Here is a 16,906-nt window from a genome sequence, read left to right on the forward strand (position 1 = left end):
CTACGAGCTGAAGTGATAGCCAGAAGGAAAGCTGTTTTCCAGGACAAATATTGCAAACCTGATGAAGCAGCTGACTCAAAAGGAGGCAAAGTCAGTTTTTCCAGAATGAAGTCAAGATCCCAAGCAGGTATTGGTTGTTTCCTTGGAGGTCTTAAATTCTTAGCCCCTCTGAGGAATTGTCTTAATAGAGGGTGAGAAAATAAAGGTGGATCAGTGTTGTATTCTGCAGAAATGGCTGAGGCATGGATTTTGATGGAGAACGAAAGTCCACTGCTTAGCAGTTTGGCCAAATATTGTAGTATTTGAGGTAAATTCAGTTTTCCAGGGTTCTGGCCCTTTTTCTCATTCCAGACAAAAACGTTTCCATTTTGCGGAGTAAGCTTTTCTAGTTGATGGCCTGCTGGCCTCCAAAATGACATCCTGCACCTCCTTGGATAGTAGGGCCTGCTGTGATGCTAAGGAATCTTCCATGTGGCTAGATTGAGCGTTTTTAGCTGACTGAAGAGTTTTGAAGCTGTGTTGAGTCAGAAGAGGCGGCATTAGAGGCAGGGTCCATGGTGGGGAATGAGTCAAGCTCCTCAGAAGTGGGTACCAGTGTTGCCTTGGCCAGTCCGGAGCAATGAGGATCATCTTTGGTCTGTCTGCTCTGGTCTTCAATAGGACTTTGGGCAGCAGAGGAAGAGGCGGGAAGGCATAAACTGTCATTGATGTCCAACTGAAAGAGAGCGTCCACTCTCCAGGCCTTTGGATGGAAGATCCTTGAGCAGAATTTTGTCAATTGATGACTTTTGTGGGAGGCAAAGAGATCTATGTCTGGCCTTCCCCATTCTTGGATTATTTCTGTACAAATTTTTGGATGCAACTTCCACTCGTGTGGATCTGTCATATTCCTGCTTAGGTTGTCTGCCAGCGTGTTTTCCTTGCCTGGCAAGTACTAAGCTTGTAGTTCCATTTGTAAGTCCATGGCCATGTTCCAAAGTGACATGGCCAGTCTGCATAGGGGATAAGAATATGTTCCTCCCTGCTTGTTTATGTACCACATAACTGTGGTGTTGTCCGTTCTTACCAATAGTTGACCTGGTTGTAGAAGGTCCTTGAAAGCTATAATAGCATTTATTACTGCTAGCATTTCTTTTTGATTGATGTGAAGGTGCTTTTCTTTTTGGGACCATTTGCCCTGAATGCACCGGTCTGTCATGTGCGCCCCCCAGGCGTAGTCCGAGGAGTCTGTTGTGATGACTTGATTTGCTTGAGGCATGCTGAATGGAAGACCTGTGTTTGACATGCTTGAGCCCACCACAGAAATTCCTTTTGCAGACATGGAATTAGTGTTATTATTGTTTCCAAACTGTGGCTGTGTTGAGACCATATGTTTTTTAGGTACCACTGTAGTTCTCATATGCAGCTTTGCACATGGGATTAGTAAGATGCAAGATGCCATGAATCCCAGAGCCTGCAGGATTTTCCTTGCAGTCAGCCTGGTGCAATTTGCCAGTGTTCTGAAATATTGAATTAGTTGGTCCTGCTTCTCTGGCGCGAGGTAGGCCATCTGGGTGTTTGTGTTCAAATTGGCACCCAGGAAAATTATCTTCCGAGAGGGTATTAGCCTTGATTTCTCTTTGTTGACTGTGTATCCCAGAGAGTTTAACAACATTATTACATAAGCCAGATGTTTCAGAAGAATGTGCTTGCTGTCCGCTTGGATCAGGCGGCAGTCCAAATAAGGGTATATTTGTATCCCTTGTAGTCTGCAGTAGGCAATTACTGATGCCAGCCATTTCGTGAATACTCTGGGCGCAGTAGATAAGCCAAAGGGCAATGCAGAGAATTGATAATGGGTTGAACTTGCAAGAAATCTGAGGTATCTTCTGCAATTTTGTCTGATTGGGACATGCAGGTATGCCTCCTTGAGGTCAAATGTTACCAGCCAAGACTCCTTGCCCAGCATGGGAAGAAGTTGCTGTAGAGTGAGCATCTTGAATTTTGGTACGAGTAGGAATGTGTTTAGGATGGAAAGATCCAAAATAGGTCTCCAATCTTTTCCCTTCCTTGGCACCAGAAATAGCCTGGAATAAAAACCTTTACCTTGTTCGTGCGTAGGTACCTCTTGAATAGCTTTCATGTTTATAAGATCTGAAATGCTTTTGTGCCTCTGCCCTTTGTGTGGCAGGTTTGGCATGCCTCTCATTTTTGGAAGGGTATGAAAATGGAATTTGTAGCCTCTGTTTATAATGTCCAGGATCCATTTGTCCTTTGTGACAACATGCCAATTTTTTGAGAATAGTGCCAGCTTTCCTCCTAAGGGGGCTGCCATGTGAGACCTGGTTGGCATGCAAAGGGGAAAGTCATTGGGTTTGCTTTCTGAAAGATTGCGAGTTGTCCTCACCACCTCTTTGCGTAGGGGCTTGCCATTGTCTGCCTCTGTACGATCCTTGTGATTGTCCTCTGCCCCTCGGGCACCTGTATCTGCCTCTTTGGGGTCTGTCTGTGGCAGGAAAGGACCAGTTTTTGGAAGGCCAATTTCTACTAAAACGTGGGAGTTGGACCTGCAGAAATTCTCAGTTTGCATTGATTTAGCCTTTTCCTCCATTTTCCGTAATACTTCCTCAGCATTTGCCCCAAATACTAAATCCTTTTGAAGAGGGGCGTCTAGTAATTTAGCTTTGACATGATCAGGCAAGGCTTGTTCCTTGAGCCAGGCATGCCTACGTATGACTGAGCCTGTAATAGCAGCTCTACATGAGGCCTCTAGAGCATCAAAACCACATTGTAAGGTATGTTTACCCACTTGTTCTGCACTATGCATCAAATCCTGCAACTCCTGCAAGTCTGGTTGTTCAGGTTGTGACATTTTACTTTTCAATTGAGATAACAGGAACTGTTGGTATTTTAGCATATGAAACTGACAGTTTAAGGCCCTCATAGATAAGGTAGCCGAGGTATATACCTTTTCTCCCCACCTTTCTAAGGATCTGGAATCTCTCTTGGAAGGCAATGGATTTTTGGCAATGGAGGCCTTAACTCCCTTGGGCCCCTGAGATGATTTCTAGGTCAGCAGCATGGCTTTTGTATAGAAATTGGTGAGAGTCAGGAACCCTGTAGTACCTGTCATGCTTAACTGGAGCTGGAGGTAGAGAGTCCGGGTTAAGGCAGGCCTCAGAGTAAACATCATCTAGGATGTCCAGGACAGGAGGTATAGCCAGAGGCCTGTGCTGGGGTAACAAAAGAAATTCCCTGAGCCTTTTCTTGGAATCTGAATAATCCTGGCCTTCCCAGTGGAAGTGTTCTCGTAAGGTATGCAAAGTTTCCCCAAATGAGAAATCCTCAGGGGGGGATACAGAAGGAATAGACTCCTCTGCATCAGAGTCTTCAAAAGGGGAGTAAGACTGTTCCTGATCAGAGTGTTCTGAAATAATGGATCCCTGATCAGAGGAGGGGGAATCTTCCTCCACTCTGGGCCTTTTGTCCGGAGGTGGCAGAGAGCCTCTGATTAGAGTAATTAGATCCTCAGCCATTTTAAGCATCTGTTTCTTACGCATGGGGCCTGGAGATGGGCCCTGTGTAGCTGGTCTCTTAGGGTGAATGGTTGCTTTAGACTTGGTGAAAACCTTGATGGAGAAAGAAGAGGAAGGTCTGAAGACACCTTGAGTGGAGGTGGACCTGTCCACATTGTGTTTCAACGCCAAGAGTGGCTTTGGTATCTGTAGTCGGGGTGTGGGCCGAGGAGCCTGCGACCTCGGGTACAGGAGACACCGCCAAAGATGTGTCGTCGGTAATCAGGGGCTGCATAGGCGCCTCGCTGAGAACAGGACCACGTGTAATAGGCTTTGGCGTGGTGTCGGCAGAGGCCGCGGACCTCGAATGTCGGTCCTTGTCTGTGTTTTTTAGACAAAACCGGAGTCGGGGTATCAGACGACATAGTATAGTTAAATGCTTTCCCAAAAAAATGCTGGGCGAACTCCGCCAGACGCTTAATAGTGAGTTTGTTGAATGTAGCACAAAAGCGACAGACCGAGACGTTGCGGTCTGGGCCTAAACAAGGTATACAGAGGGAATGGAAATCCTTATGCGGTATTTGCTTCCCCACAAGAAATACAATTAACTTTGTCTGACATCGGTCTGAGGCAAGAAAAGTTTCCCCAACGGGGTACTTAGCTTTTAAGACGACTTCGGTTTCCAAATTTTTCGTAATGGAGCTGGCCGACCGGCACTTGCGAACTGCTTCTGCTTCGGGCACCGCGCGGCAAGAAAGACTGAAGAAAATGGCGTCGGCTGGTTCTTTTATACCCCTGTCGCACTGACGTCAGGGAAGAAGCAACGACAACCGACGCCGGAACTAGACTTTGGAATTCGGCCGACCGAGGACCCGCCTGACGGCAGGAGAACCCATCTGTTATGACTGCAGCTGTATGCACGATGAACATCGTAGACATTTCCTGCACTCCTTTATGGGGATGCGCAGATAGGCTTCTTTTACGTCTAGGGTGACTAATCAGGCATCCTTAGGTAACATAGGGAGAAGCTGTTGCAAGGTAAGCATCTTGAATTTTGGTACCACCAGGAAGGTGTTGAGAAATGAAAGATCCAGGATTGGTGCCAAGAGCCCTCTTACCTGGGTACCAGGAATAGTTTGGAGTAGAATCCTTCACCCCTCTGCTCCTGGAACAGGATGAATGGCTCTGACATTGAACCGGGAAGTACTTGGTTTTGAGCCTCTGCCCATTGGTTTGGAGAAAGGTCTGGAAACCTGCTTGGGGTTGGCAGTGAATGGAAATAAAATTTGTACCCCTGGGTTACAATGTTGAGGACCCATCAGCCCTGAGTGATGGACACCCAGTTTTTTGCATGAAGGGCAAGTTTTCCTCCTATGGGCACAAGCAATTGGGCAGGGCTGGGAAGCAGAGTTGAGAAATCATTGTGAGCTTTTTCCACAAGGAGGTGGCTTACCACTCCCTACTCTGGGGTGGGGGCACTCCATTGCTTAGATCTCTGCATACTCAGAGTGGTTTGTTTCCCCTGGGTCTTGTTTGGGAATGTCTGGAGGGGGCTGGAAAGGACCAGCGTTTTGAAGGGCAATGCCTACTGAATCTAGGTGGTTGCACTTGTAGGAATTCTAACAGTTTGCATAGATTTAGCTTTTTCTTCCATCTTTTTAAGAACTGGTGCCAAACTGTCCTTATTTAAATCAGCGTCTAGTAATTTACATTTGACATGATCTGGCAAGGCCTGCTTCTTCAGCCAAGAATATATTCTCAGTAGAGAGCCGGTGACTGCTGTCCTGGCAAGATGCTTCCAGGGCATCAAACCCACACGGCAAAGTATGCTTACTAACTTGGTTCTGCAGTGTGTATAAGCTCCTGCAATTCTTTATTTTCCGCACAATCTGGAAAAATTAACACTTTTTCTTTAATAAGTTCCATATGTTGCTGGTATTTCAGCATGTGAAACTGGCAATTCAATGCCTTGACAGCAAGAGTTGCAGAGGTATATACCTTCTTACCCCATCTGTCCACAGCTCTGGAATCCCTGTCAGGAGCTATAGGATTTTTGGCTGTAGTAGCCTTAATACCTTTAGGTCTCTGGGAAATCTCTGGATCAGCAGTAGGATTCTTGAAAAGAAATTTGAGAATCAGGTACTCTGTAGTACCTGTCTGGTTTCCTAGGTGCCAGAGGCAAGTGTCTGGAGTAAGAATGGATTCCATGGAAACATCTACAACATCCAGGAGGTATAGCTAAAGGCCTGCGCCGAGGCGGCAACTTCTCCTAGTCTCTTTTCAGACTGAGGATCGTCTTGGCCTTCCTAATGGTAATGCTCTCAAAGTATGCAAGGTTTCACCAAAAGAGAAATCCCTCTGGAGGGGAGGGACAGGGAATTGATTCCTCTGCATCTGAATCCTCATAGGTGGATAAGGGCATGTCTTCATAAATCAGAAAGGTCAGTCGGACTCCTGGTTTGTAGAACCTGAAGGGGACTGGAGTCTTAGCTGGGAAGGCTTGCTTCCCCTAGTTAGCATAAGACCTTCAGCCATTCTAAGTATTTGTTTTTGTGGCATGGGTGCCTGAGCATGCGCTTTGGTCATCTGTTTTCTAGGCGTAGGGCATACTCTGTAGTTTGTTTGATTCGAACATCGGTATGATGAAAAACTCACTCAAAAACCAGTGTCTGCACAGTGGCTCCAGACCCATCTAAGGTAGAGACATCCACTGGTTCCATACTCTAAAGCATCCCGCGGCATACCGGACTCCAAATGGGCCTCAGCAGAGGCCTGCAAATCCATAGAAGTGGGCATCAGGGGCCGCAAAGGCACCTCACTGAGTACCGGTGGACTGGCGACTGGCTTAACTGAAGCGTCGTCGGCAGTTTTGGACCTATGAGGTCTATCTTTACTGTTTTCGGAAGATCTGTAGTCGGATGGCTTACCAAAGCCATTCCAGAATATGGAGATTGGGCGCGAAAGAATTTAGCGACAAAGCTAGCCTGACGACAAATGGTTCGGGCATTAAACAAGGCAAAAAACCGACAGCAAGGGATGTGGTCTGGGTCTAAACAGGTGACGCAGTAAGAATGAAAATCTCAGAGGTATTTGCTTTCCACAGGCAAGACAATTGTTAACTTTTGCTGACATCGGTTAGAGCAAGAAAAAAGGATCCCCAACAGGGTACTTAGCTTTAGAAGACTTCAGGATCATTCAACTCTAAACCAAAATTTTCAGGAAGCGGCTGACCTGCAATTGCGCACTGCTTCTGCTTCGGGCACCTCCTCAGCAAGAAAGACTGATGTAATGGCATCGGCTGCCTGTTTTTATACTTGAGATTCTGGATACCGGCAAAAGCTCTTGCACCCTCTATAGTGCCTTTTTTAGACAAGGTTCAAATGACAAATTCACCACCGTAATAAGTACAAGCAAGCAAAATCTGAGGGCAATGCTACTCAATGCTAGAAGTCTAAACCTCAAAATGCACTCACACGAGGCACTCCTTAAAATGGAGAACAGACATCTGTGCAGTGAGAGAGACCTGGTTCAAAGCTCCAGAGAGCACCCCTGCATTACCAGGCTACAATTCATATCACACCTTTCGGCCACCAAACCCGGACAGAAACACTAAAGGTGGAGGCGTGTCCATATTCATGGAGGATATCCACACCTCCAAGCTAGTTGCTCAGCATAATGTAGCCAAGATTATCCAAGCTCAACTAACTCTGGGCAAAACAGCAATCCAGTTTGTAGCTTGCTACAGACCCCCCACAATGCCCAGATTCCCACTCCTTTTCTTGATACACTGGAAAATATCTTTATACACTGGAAAATATCAAGGTACAACCCAACACCCTAATAATGGGTGCTATCAACTACCCTACCATTAACTGGGAAAAAGTACAGTTTTGTACCTACCATAAATGTAGATGTCCGAACTGGATAGCATCTGCAGTCATAACAACTGGGTTGTCCTGTCGTCAGGCAGCCCTTCAGTCGGCCGGATTCCAAAGTCCGGGTCCGGCTTCGGCTGATGTCGCACTTCACCCGACGTCATCTCTGTTGGTCTTCGGGTATAAAAGCATCAGCCGACGCCATTTTCCTCAGTGTTTCTTGCCCCAGATGCCAGTAGCCTTCTTGAAGGCTAAAATTTCGATAGATGCCAATGTTTCCAAAAAGATAGAGGTAAACACAAAAATAAGCATGTATGTACATATATACAAACAAATACACCATAAAAGACTCCCCACCAGCTAGCTATTAGGAGGGTAAACACCCTAGGAGTACCACAGAGGGGAAGGAGGGAGGGTAATCCTGACTGCAGATGCTATCCAGTTCGGACATCTACATTTATGGTAGGTACAAAACTGTACTATGTCCTTCAAGGATGCATCTGCAGTCATAACAACTGGGTAGAATACCATAGCCAACTAGGGGAGGAGGATAAAAGTAGATTATGGTGTGTTTAGGATCCCTTGCAGTACAGCAGTGGCAAACCCTGCTCGGGATCTGGAATATAGAGGCAAATTATAATGCTTGGCAAATGTATGCACGGAGGTCCAAGTAGCCGCCTCAATAATGTCTTTGGTTGCCACTCCTCGTAAGAAGGCTGTGGTAGTGGCTGTTGCCCTTGCAGAATGAGGTCTTATGTTCTGTGGAATTGGTTTTCCATGGAAGGAGTAACAGAATCGTATGCAATTTCCTATCCATTTGGAGATTGTCTGTTTGGAAATAGCTTTTCCTTCCCTTCCTGTTGCATAAGCTACAAAAAGTTGGTCAGTCTTTCTGCTATTTTTTGTTCTGTCCAAGTAGTAGCGTAGCTGTCTATGTACATCCAAGGTATGCAGTATTCTTTCCCCTCTGTTTTGTGGGTTGGGAAAGAAGGTAGGTAGGTGGATTGCCTGGTTTAAAGACGCTCTGGATACCACCTTAGGCATAAATGTAGGATTAGTCCTCATGGACACTATCTTGGTGGAAGATTAGGAAGGGTTGCACTGCCATTAAGGCCTGTAGTTCTGAAACCCTCCTTGCTGAAGTAATTGCCAGTAGGAAAGCAGTTTTCCATGACAGGTGATGTAGGTCTGCTGTTGCTGCTGGTTCAAAGGGTGATAGTGTCAACTTTTCTAGCACAAAGTTTAAGTCCCAAGCTGGTAATGGTGGTTTCCTTGGAGGTTTTACATTCTTGATTCCTCTGAGGAACTGCCTGAGCAAAGGATGCGAAAAACAGGTGGATCAAAGCTGTATTCTGCTGAAATAGCTGATGCATGTATCTTGATGGAGGAGTAGGACAGGCCTGAATGAAGAAGTTCGCCAGATACTCCAGAATGTTAGGCATATCTATGTTTGACACATCTTTTCCTCTTTCCGTACTCCAAATGACAAACCTTTTCCATTTTCCAGCATAGTTCCTTCTTGTTGAAGGTCTGCGTGCTTCAAGAATAATGTCTTTAACTCTTTGGGAAAGTTCTGGATTAGCTGCTGCTATGTGATGTTCCATGCAGTCAGTTGCAACGTTTTTAGGTTTGGATGTATGATGCTGTAGTTGTTCTGAGTTAACATCAAAGGCATCAGGGGTATTGGCCACATATTGTGCCGAGACATGCTCCTCAGCAGTGGGTACCAGTGTTGTCTTGGCCAGTTTGGAGCTATCAGGATTATCCTTGGACGTTCTTCCTTGATATTTAGTAGTACTTTGTGTATCAAGGGAAGAGGTGGGAATGCATATGCTGTTAGGCCTTTCCAGCTGAAGGAGAGCGAATCCACTTTCCATGCTAGTGGGTGGAATGTCCTTGTGCAGAACTTTTGAGCTGGTGATTGAGAGGTGATGCGAATAGATCTGAGGCATCCCCCATTTCTTTGAGATGGTCTTGAAGATGTCCGGGTGCAGCTTCCATTCGTGGGCATCCGATGTGGTTCTGCTTAATATGTCTGCTAGAGTATTTTCTTTTCCGGTACAAATATTGCCTGTAACTGGATGTTGTAGCTGAGTGCCAGGGTCCACAGCTCCAAACTCATTCTGCATAGGGTGTATGAATGAGTGCCTCCTGTTTGTTGATGTACCACATGACTGTGGTGTTGTCTGTCCTTATCAACTGGCCCTCTTGGAGAAATGGTTTGAACTTTTGGATTGCCAGTTTTACTGCCAGCATTTCTTTTAGGTTGATGTGCAGGTGAAGCTGATCCTGTGTCCACAATCCTTGCACGCATTTGTCCAGCATGTGGGCCCCCCCATCCTAGGTCTGAAGCGTCTGTTGTGATGGTCTGGCTTGCTTGACATCTGTGAAAGGGTAGGCCTGGGTTTGACTGACATGCCTGAGCCCACCATAGGAACTCCTGCTTTAAGCATGGAATTAGTGGGATTTCTGTTTCTAGGCTGTGTCTGTGTTGGGACCATAAATTCTTTAGGTACCACTGTAGTTCTCATATGTAGCCTGGCAAATGGGACCAAGATTATGCATGATGCCATGAAGCCCAAGGCCTGCAGTACTTTTCTTGCTGTTAACTTGTTCAGTTTTGTTAGTGCCAAGAAGTAAAGAGGGAGTTCTTTTTGTTTTTCTGTAGTCAGGAATGTCATTTGTTTTACTGTGTCCAATTCCGCGCCCAAGAATGTCCTTGTTTGGGATGGTATCAGCCTTGACTTTTGTAAATTGACTGTGTATCCCAGAGCTTGTAGCAAGTAAATGACCCTTTGTAAATCTGTTGTCAGCTTGCTTTTGTTGTCCCCTTGTAGCAGGCAGTCGTCCAGGTATGGGTAAATTTGAATTCCTGTAGTCTGCAATGGCGATTACTGATGCCAGGCATTTTGTGAATACTCTAGGCAGTAGATAAGCCAAAGGGCAATGCTGAGAATTGATAGTGCTCTGATCCTGCAAGAAATCTGAGGTATCTTCTGCAGATTGGTCGAATGGGGACGTGCAGGTATGCCTCCTTGAGATCTAGAGTTACCAGCCAAGACTCCTTGCCCAGCATGGGAAGAAGTTGCTGTAGGGTCAGCATTTTGAATTTTGGGACAATGATGTATATATTTAAGGTGGACAGGTCGAGAATTGGTCTCCAACTTTTTCCTTTCTTGGAACTAGGAATAGTCTGGAGTAGAACCCCTTTCCTTGCTCTGCTGTTGGCACTCTTTCCACAGCTCTCATGTTTGCTAACTCCATTATCTGTTGTAGTGCCTCTGTTTTTTGATTTGGAGGTAGATTTGGCATTCCTCTTTTGACTGGTAAAGTGTGGAAGTGAAACCGTAACCTTGATCTATGGTTTGTAAAATCCACTTGTCTTTTGTTATGTAGTGCCAGTTCTTTGAAAATAAGGTTAACTTTCCGCCTAGAGGAGCCGCTGTTTGTTCCCTGGTAGGCGGATTTAGGGTTAAGTCACTGTGGTTGTGCTGATGTAGTGGCAGTGGTTGTGTCTGTGCCTCTGTTACCTTGCCACTGTCGTCCTCTGTAGGCACCTCCTCTGGATTGGTTTCTGCCTCTGGAACATCTATTCCTGCCCCTTTGAAATTTTGTGGAGTCAGGAAAGGACCAATTTTTGGCAGGCCAGTTCCTGCTAAACCTTGGGGGTTGAACCTGCAAGAAATCTTTAACCGTTTGAACAGATTTTGCCTTTTCTTCCATTTTCTTCATAACCTGCTGGGCAGGTGTACCAAACAAACTTGTCTTATCCATAGGAGCATCTAGCAACTTAGCTTTAACATGATCCGGTAAAGCTTGCTCCTTTAGCCATGCATGCCTTCTTATCACTGTGCCAGTCATGGCTGATCTAAATGAAGCCTCCAGTGCATCATAGCCACATTTTAAGGAATGGTTGCTAACCTGTTGTATGTTATTTACCATTTCTAATACATATTTCTTATCAAGAGATTCATCAGTGGTTAGTTTTTTAGTTAACTGATCAAGCATAAACTCTTGGTATTGTATCATGTGAAACTTGACAGTTTAAAGCTCTAGCTGAGAGAGTAGCTGAAGTGTAAACCTTTTTACCCCATCTGTCTAATGACCTTGCTTCCCTTTCAGAAGGAATAGGGTTTTTAGCTATGGTCTCTGCTACTGCCTTGGGACCCTGGGATATAGTTTCGGGTCTGCAAGTGGGCCCTTGTAAAGGTGGTGATGAGTAGGTGGCACCCGGTAAAGTCTCTCTGGGTTAGCAGGGGCTGGGGGTAAAGAATCTGGAGGGAGCAGAAATCATTGAAAGCATCATCCATCACAGAGAGAACAGGAGGTATAGCTAAGGGCCTGTGCTGTGGGAGGTGCAGAAAGGTCCTAAGTCTTTTCTGGAGTCTGAAAAATCCTGTTGCTGCCATTGGAACTGCTCTCGCATGGCATGTAAGGTTTCCCAAAGGAGAATTCTTCTGGTGGGAAGCAGCTGGAATGGATTCTTCAGCATCAGAATCTTCAAAATTGGAGAAAGGAGCCTCTGGCTGGTCAGTTATGTCTGATTCGTCAGCAGAATCATCAGAGGACACTGGCTCAGGGGGCTCTGCCCTAGGTCTCTTCTCTGGGGGCTGAGAGGCCCTGTCTGGGTGAGATTGAGATCCTCTAATTAATGAAATTAAATCTTCTGCCAAAGTAAGCATTTGAGAACTAGAAGAGGGCCTGGTTGTGGGGGGTTTAACAGGCACTGTCTTAGTAGTCTTGGCTGCTTTAGCCCTGGCGAAGGCCTTAATGGACATGGCTGCTGGAGGCCTAGCTGCACCACGTGCTGGGGTAGAGACATCCAAAGGAATGGTGTCTGATAAGTCAGTGGCAACCACCGTAGTGGATAAAATTTCTGAGGCCGATTCAAGAGTGGTAGCAGGGGCCTCAGTTGTAGAGATAGGTTCAGCTGTACTTTGATCAGTTTTCTCGGTTTCGGCCGAAACAGAGACACTCGCGGTTTGCTTTAACCATGGTTTCGGCGCAACCTCGGACCGCGCGTTTCGGTCTTTATCTTGGCGTTTTGGCAGATTGGGTAGTCGGAGGATCCGGCGGCATAATGTACGCAAAATCAGAACCAAAAACTGTTCTGCAAACTCCGACCAACGCCTAAGCGTTCGTCGGTTGAAAGAAGCACAGGCGAACAGGCTGCTGCATGTGGGCTGGGCCTAAACAAGGCAGACAATAAGAGTGGAAATCTTTATGAGGTATTTGTTTCCCACAGGTTAAACAATTATTAACTTTTTCTGACATCGGCTGAGGCAAGAAAGAGTCCCCAACGGAGTACTTAGCTTTAGAAGTCTTGGTAGTATTCGTGAAGTAATCTCTGGATCCGACCGACCGGCACTTGCGAACAGCTTCTGCTTGCGCCACGGCAAGAAAGACTGAGGAAAATGGCGTCGGCTGATGCTTTTATACCCGAAGACCAACAGAGATGACGTCGGGTGAAGTGCGACATCAGCCGAAGCCGGACCCGGACTTTGGAATCCGGCCGACTGAAGGGCTGCCTGACGACAGGACAACCCAGTTGTTATGACTGCAGATGCATCCATGAAGGACATCTACTCATGTACCAATTCTTTTGCTCAACGTTTTCTGGAATTCAATTCCAACACCTTGGATCAACTTATCCACACCCCCAACCAGGGGCAGCAATATCCTAGACCTGGTCATCAACATGGGCGACCGGTGTTCCACACCAGAGATCAGCACCTCTGTCAGATCAGACCACAAGGCAATCACTCTACACATCCACATCCTGCTCCCATCCCCCATTAGGAAAACGATAAATTTCTCCAAAGCCAACTTCATGCTTCTCAAAAGACAGAAGTAGCAACTTCACGACACCCATGCAGATGGACAATAGAGGTGCGACTGCTGAATCCTACACAAATGCAGTGACCCTCTTCAAGAGAAATCTTGATGAGTGGATGGGAAATCGTAAAATTGCTCCGGGGATCACTTCTATGGCCCTGCTGGACAGAGGCTCAGGATCTAGTCTAAAAGGGAGGTGAAAGCCAACAAATTCTGGCTAGGCTTATAAATGCTCTAAGGCAGATAGCCTAGTACCTACCTACCCATGAACCTATAAGCACTTACACGTGCATGGATCGTGCTATCCCTAACAGAACCAAGACACTATCCTCCAAAAAAAGGAAGCCAATCTGGTGGTCTTCTGCCACAAACTCTACAACAGAAGTAGTTGCAAAAAAAGTGAGTAAAATTCCACAACTGGAGGAACTCCCTGGTCAGCCTCAGTAAGAAGCTGAGATCCCTCAAAATCCTCCAAAGCTAGTAATGAAAAAAAATCGCCACTGATTCTAAAGACAACCACAAAGCATTCTATAGCTATGTCAAGGATCTCAATGGCAACACTGAGATCTGCTCTAAGTTACAGCACAATGACACTAAATATACACAACCAACTGATATTGCCAACATCCTGGCAAACAGGCCCTTTAGGGGGTGAGAGAGGGTAAAGTTAGAACTGAATCTATCTTTACACCGGAAGAATGCAAAGTTCCTGTAATCACGGCTGCACAGATAAAAACCTCACTCTCCAAAGCCAAGAACACAGCATCCATGGGACCTGACAACATCCCTGGCTGCCTTCTACACGAACTACAGAATGAACTGGCACCCCACTTAAGTACCATGTTCAATCATAGCCTCACCTCAGGCTTTGTGCCCACTGAATGGCTCATTGCAACGGTTATACCACTCCACAAAGGGGGCGGCCACAACAGACCCCAGGAACTACCACCCCATTAGCCTGACTAGCCTGGTCTGCAAGGCCATGGAACAGATCATGGAACTCAAGACATTGGAGATCTCCAAACTCTGGACCTCACACAGTTCGGGTTTGTAAAAGGCAGATCATGTCTCCTAAACCTGAGACTTCTTTGAAGCAGTCACCAAAGCCATAGATGAGGGTAAGGTGGTTCACACAGCCTATTTAGATCTCGCCAAGGCGTTCAACAACATCCCTCTCTGGAATTATAGATAAACTCACTAAACCAAGTGTAAATCCCTATGTCACAAGATGGGTTGCCAGCTGGCTTACTGACAGAACCCACACTGTGAAAGTAGCAGACTCCAAATCAGGCTTCAAGTGACAAGAGAAGTACCACAGGATTCAGTCCGGGGTCCTCTCCTGTTTGGTATCTACTTCTCTAAAGTACAGGCTAACAGGTTTTTGGCTAACTAAATTTGCAGACTACTACAAACTAGGAGCCATAAATCGAAACTCCTAATGATGTGGACATCCTACAAAAAGGGCCTCATTGAGACAGATGCCTGGTGTCAAAGCCATGGTCTCAAGCTCAATGCCCAAAAGTGCATTGTCATGCCCTTTGGTAAAAACTCTTTACCCATGAACTACCACATAGGCAGTAGTCTACTTAACACCGAAAGTGTGATAAGAGACCTTGGGACCCAGGTGGACAGTAGTCTCTCCTTTGATAATTACATCACCACAGTGGTCAGGAAATCCTTGTACGTGGCACACATCACAAAAGATTTCTCATCCAGAAAAAAAAAGGTCATTGTTCCCCTCTATAATGGGTCTAATGAGTGATGAGTAGAATACAACGCCCCTTTTGGTATGTACCTAAAGACCATCAACAACTGTAAAGGCTGCAGAAATACCTCACAGAGGATTACTGGCATCAAACAGATGCCCTACGCAGACAGACTCAAACTCCAGCTTTACTCAGTTGCATATAGTCTACTCAGAGGCGATTTCTGCCTAAAATACAAAGGCATGTCAAACCCAGAGCTGCTGGACATGCTCCACTTAAAGAAATCCCAATCCCTCAGAGCTACACGCTCTAGGGACCTAAACCTTGTCACCACAATAAACAGAACATGCTGGAGGAATAGATTCCTGTCCCAGAGAGAGACTTTCCATACTGTGGAACACACTACCTATGTCAAACAGAGCTCATTAGCACTCTTCAAAAAAAAAATCTTGATTGCATGGGTAATAGGAAATTCACCCCGGGGATCACTTCTGCTTGACAGTGGCACAGGAAAATAATTTTCTTGGGTGGCAAAAGCTAGGGTACCTTTTTGGCTAGGCTTGTATAGGCCCTAGGGCCAATAGCCTAGTACCTACCTATGAACCCATAATGATGCTGGCTGCCTGTTTTTATACCCCTGACAACCTGATGTCAGTCCTGGAGCGACAGCATCCCACGCAGAAATACTAAGTCTCTGGTATTCAGGCCGACTGAGGGCTACCTGCAGGCAGATCACCCAAGTGTGATGACTGCAACAGTGAAACACGAAGAACATCTACATTCTTAGGAAGTAGTTTAGTTTTCTACAAGGGGCACAAAAAGTAACCATTTCCCACTAGCCCTGCAACGAGTTTGGTTCTACAACACAAGTATAAAATTCACAGAAGAATTTTACACATCTTACTGAGAAATAATCAGCATGGGGCACACATGCAATACAGTGTTACACAGGCATACAGCTGTAAATAAAACATCACCGATAGAGATGAAGTGATATCAAACCTTGCAACCTGGGACATAACATGTGCAATAAAATCTATACATATACAAAAAGCTCAGAGCACAATTTTTTTAAGCTACCTGTACAAAAAGTGGAATAGTATTTAAGCCTCTGATGACAATTCTGTTATGAACATCTCGAGCCAAGATATGAAGAGCTCCAGTGCAGCCTTCAACAATTTCTTCCATACGAACCCCTTCCTGCAAAACAAATTCATGTTTTAAAATGTATCTGAATACTACACAAGACAAAGTTGCTACCATAGATTGTCAAATTTAAAGAACCATAATTCTACAATTACTGCAACAGCATACACCTCTTAAGGTTTCAAAATAGAAATACAAAAGGCACTAGAGCTTTAAGCACTATCCTTCCTGTTTTAATATTAAAGTTCCAGCTCTTACCACAAACTGCTGTTGTGTTCCACCCATAGAAGTTCTCCTCTGTGTATCTTGGTGTGCTCTCACCAAGAGTTGAACTAGTCGTGGGATAGCTCCTTGCTCACGAAGTGGGGCATGGTTTGCTGGGCAGAGTGCCAAATTGCGGATAAGACCAACAGTGGCCTGAAATTTGGAAATTTAAAAGTTTAGAAATACTCAAAACACTACAATTATACCACGCATATACATGTAAAACAGTTCAAAACTAATTGGATACAATACTCAACAGTCCCAGTTACAGAAAAGTACAGTTGTGGACACTTACCATAAATGTAGATGTAGAGTGTTATTCACTGTTGCAGCCAACACATTTGGGTTATCCCTGCCATAGGTAGCCCTCAGGTCAGCCCGAATACTACACGCTTAGTATTTTTGCATCGGTTGCTGTCGCTCCAGGACTGACATCAGGTCGTCAGTGGTATAAAATCAGGCAGCCATTACACCAGTTTTCGTGCCCTGTCAGAAGCCCCCCAAATAGGGAGCTAGGTTATGGTGGAAGAACACCACCTGTAGAAAGTAAATACCAAAAATTCCCTGTAAGAAGAGAGACAAGGGG

General features: G+C 45.6%; 1 protein-coding gene across 3 annotated transcripts in view; it reads right to left on the reverse strand.

Moving 5' to 3' along the window:
• Positions 1–16,906, reverse strand: part of CTNNB1 (catenin beta 1) — a 756,935-nt gene that overhangs the window by 215,948 nt on the left and 524,081 nt on the right. For all 3 annotated transcript variants that reach the window (XM_044064737.1, XM_044064734.1, XM_044064735.1), the window contains exons 10-11: positions 16,315–16,473; positions 15,991–16,110 (exon numbers count right to left, since the gene is read on the reverse strand). In XM_044064737.1, the coding sequence (XP_043920672.1) occupies positions 15,991–16,110; positions 16,315–16,473 (279 nt within the window). The remainder of the gene's footprint in view (positions 1–15,990; positions 16,111–16,314; positions 16,474–16,906) is intronic.

Source organism: Protopterus annectens, chromosome 3.part0 (genome assembly GCF_019279795.1).
Source record: "Protopterus annectens isolate FY-2018-M chromosome 3.part0, PAN1.0, whole genome shotgun sequence".
Taxonomy (NCBI): Eukaryota; Metazoa; Chordata; order Ceratodontiformes; family Protopteridae; genus Protopterus; species Protopterus annectens.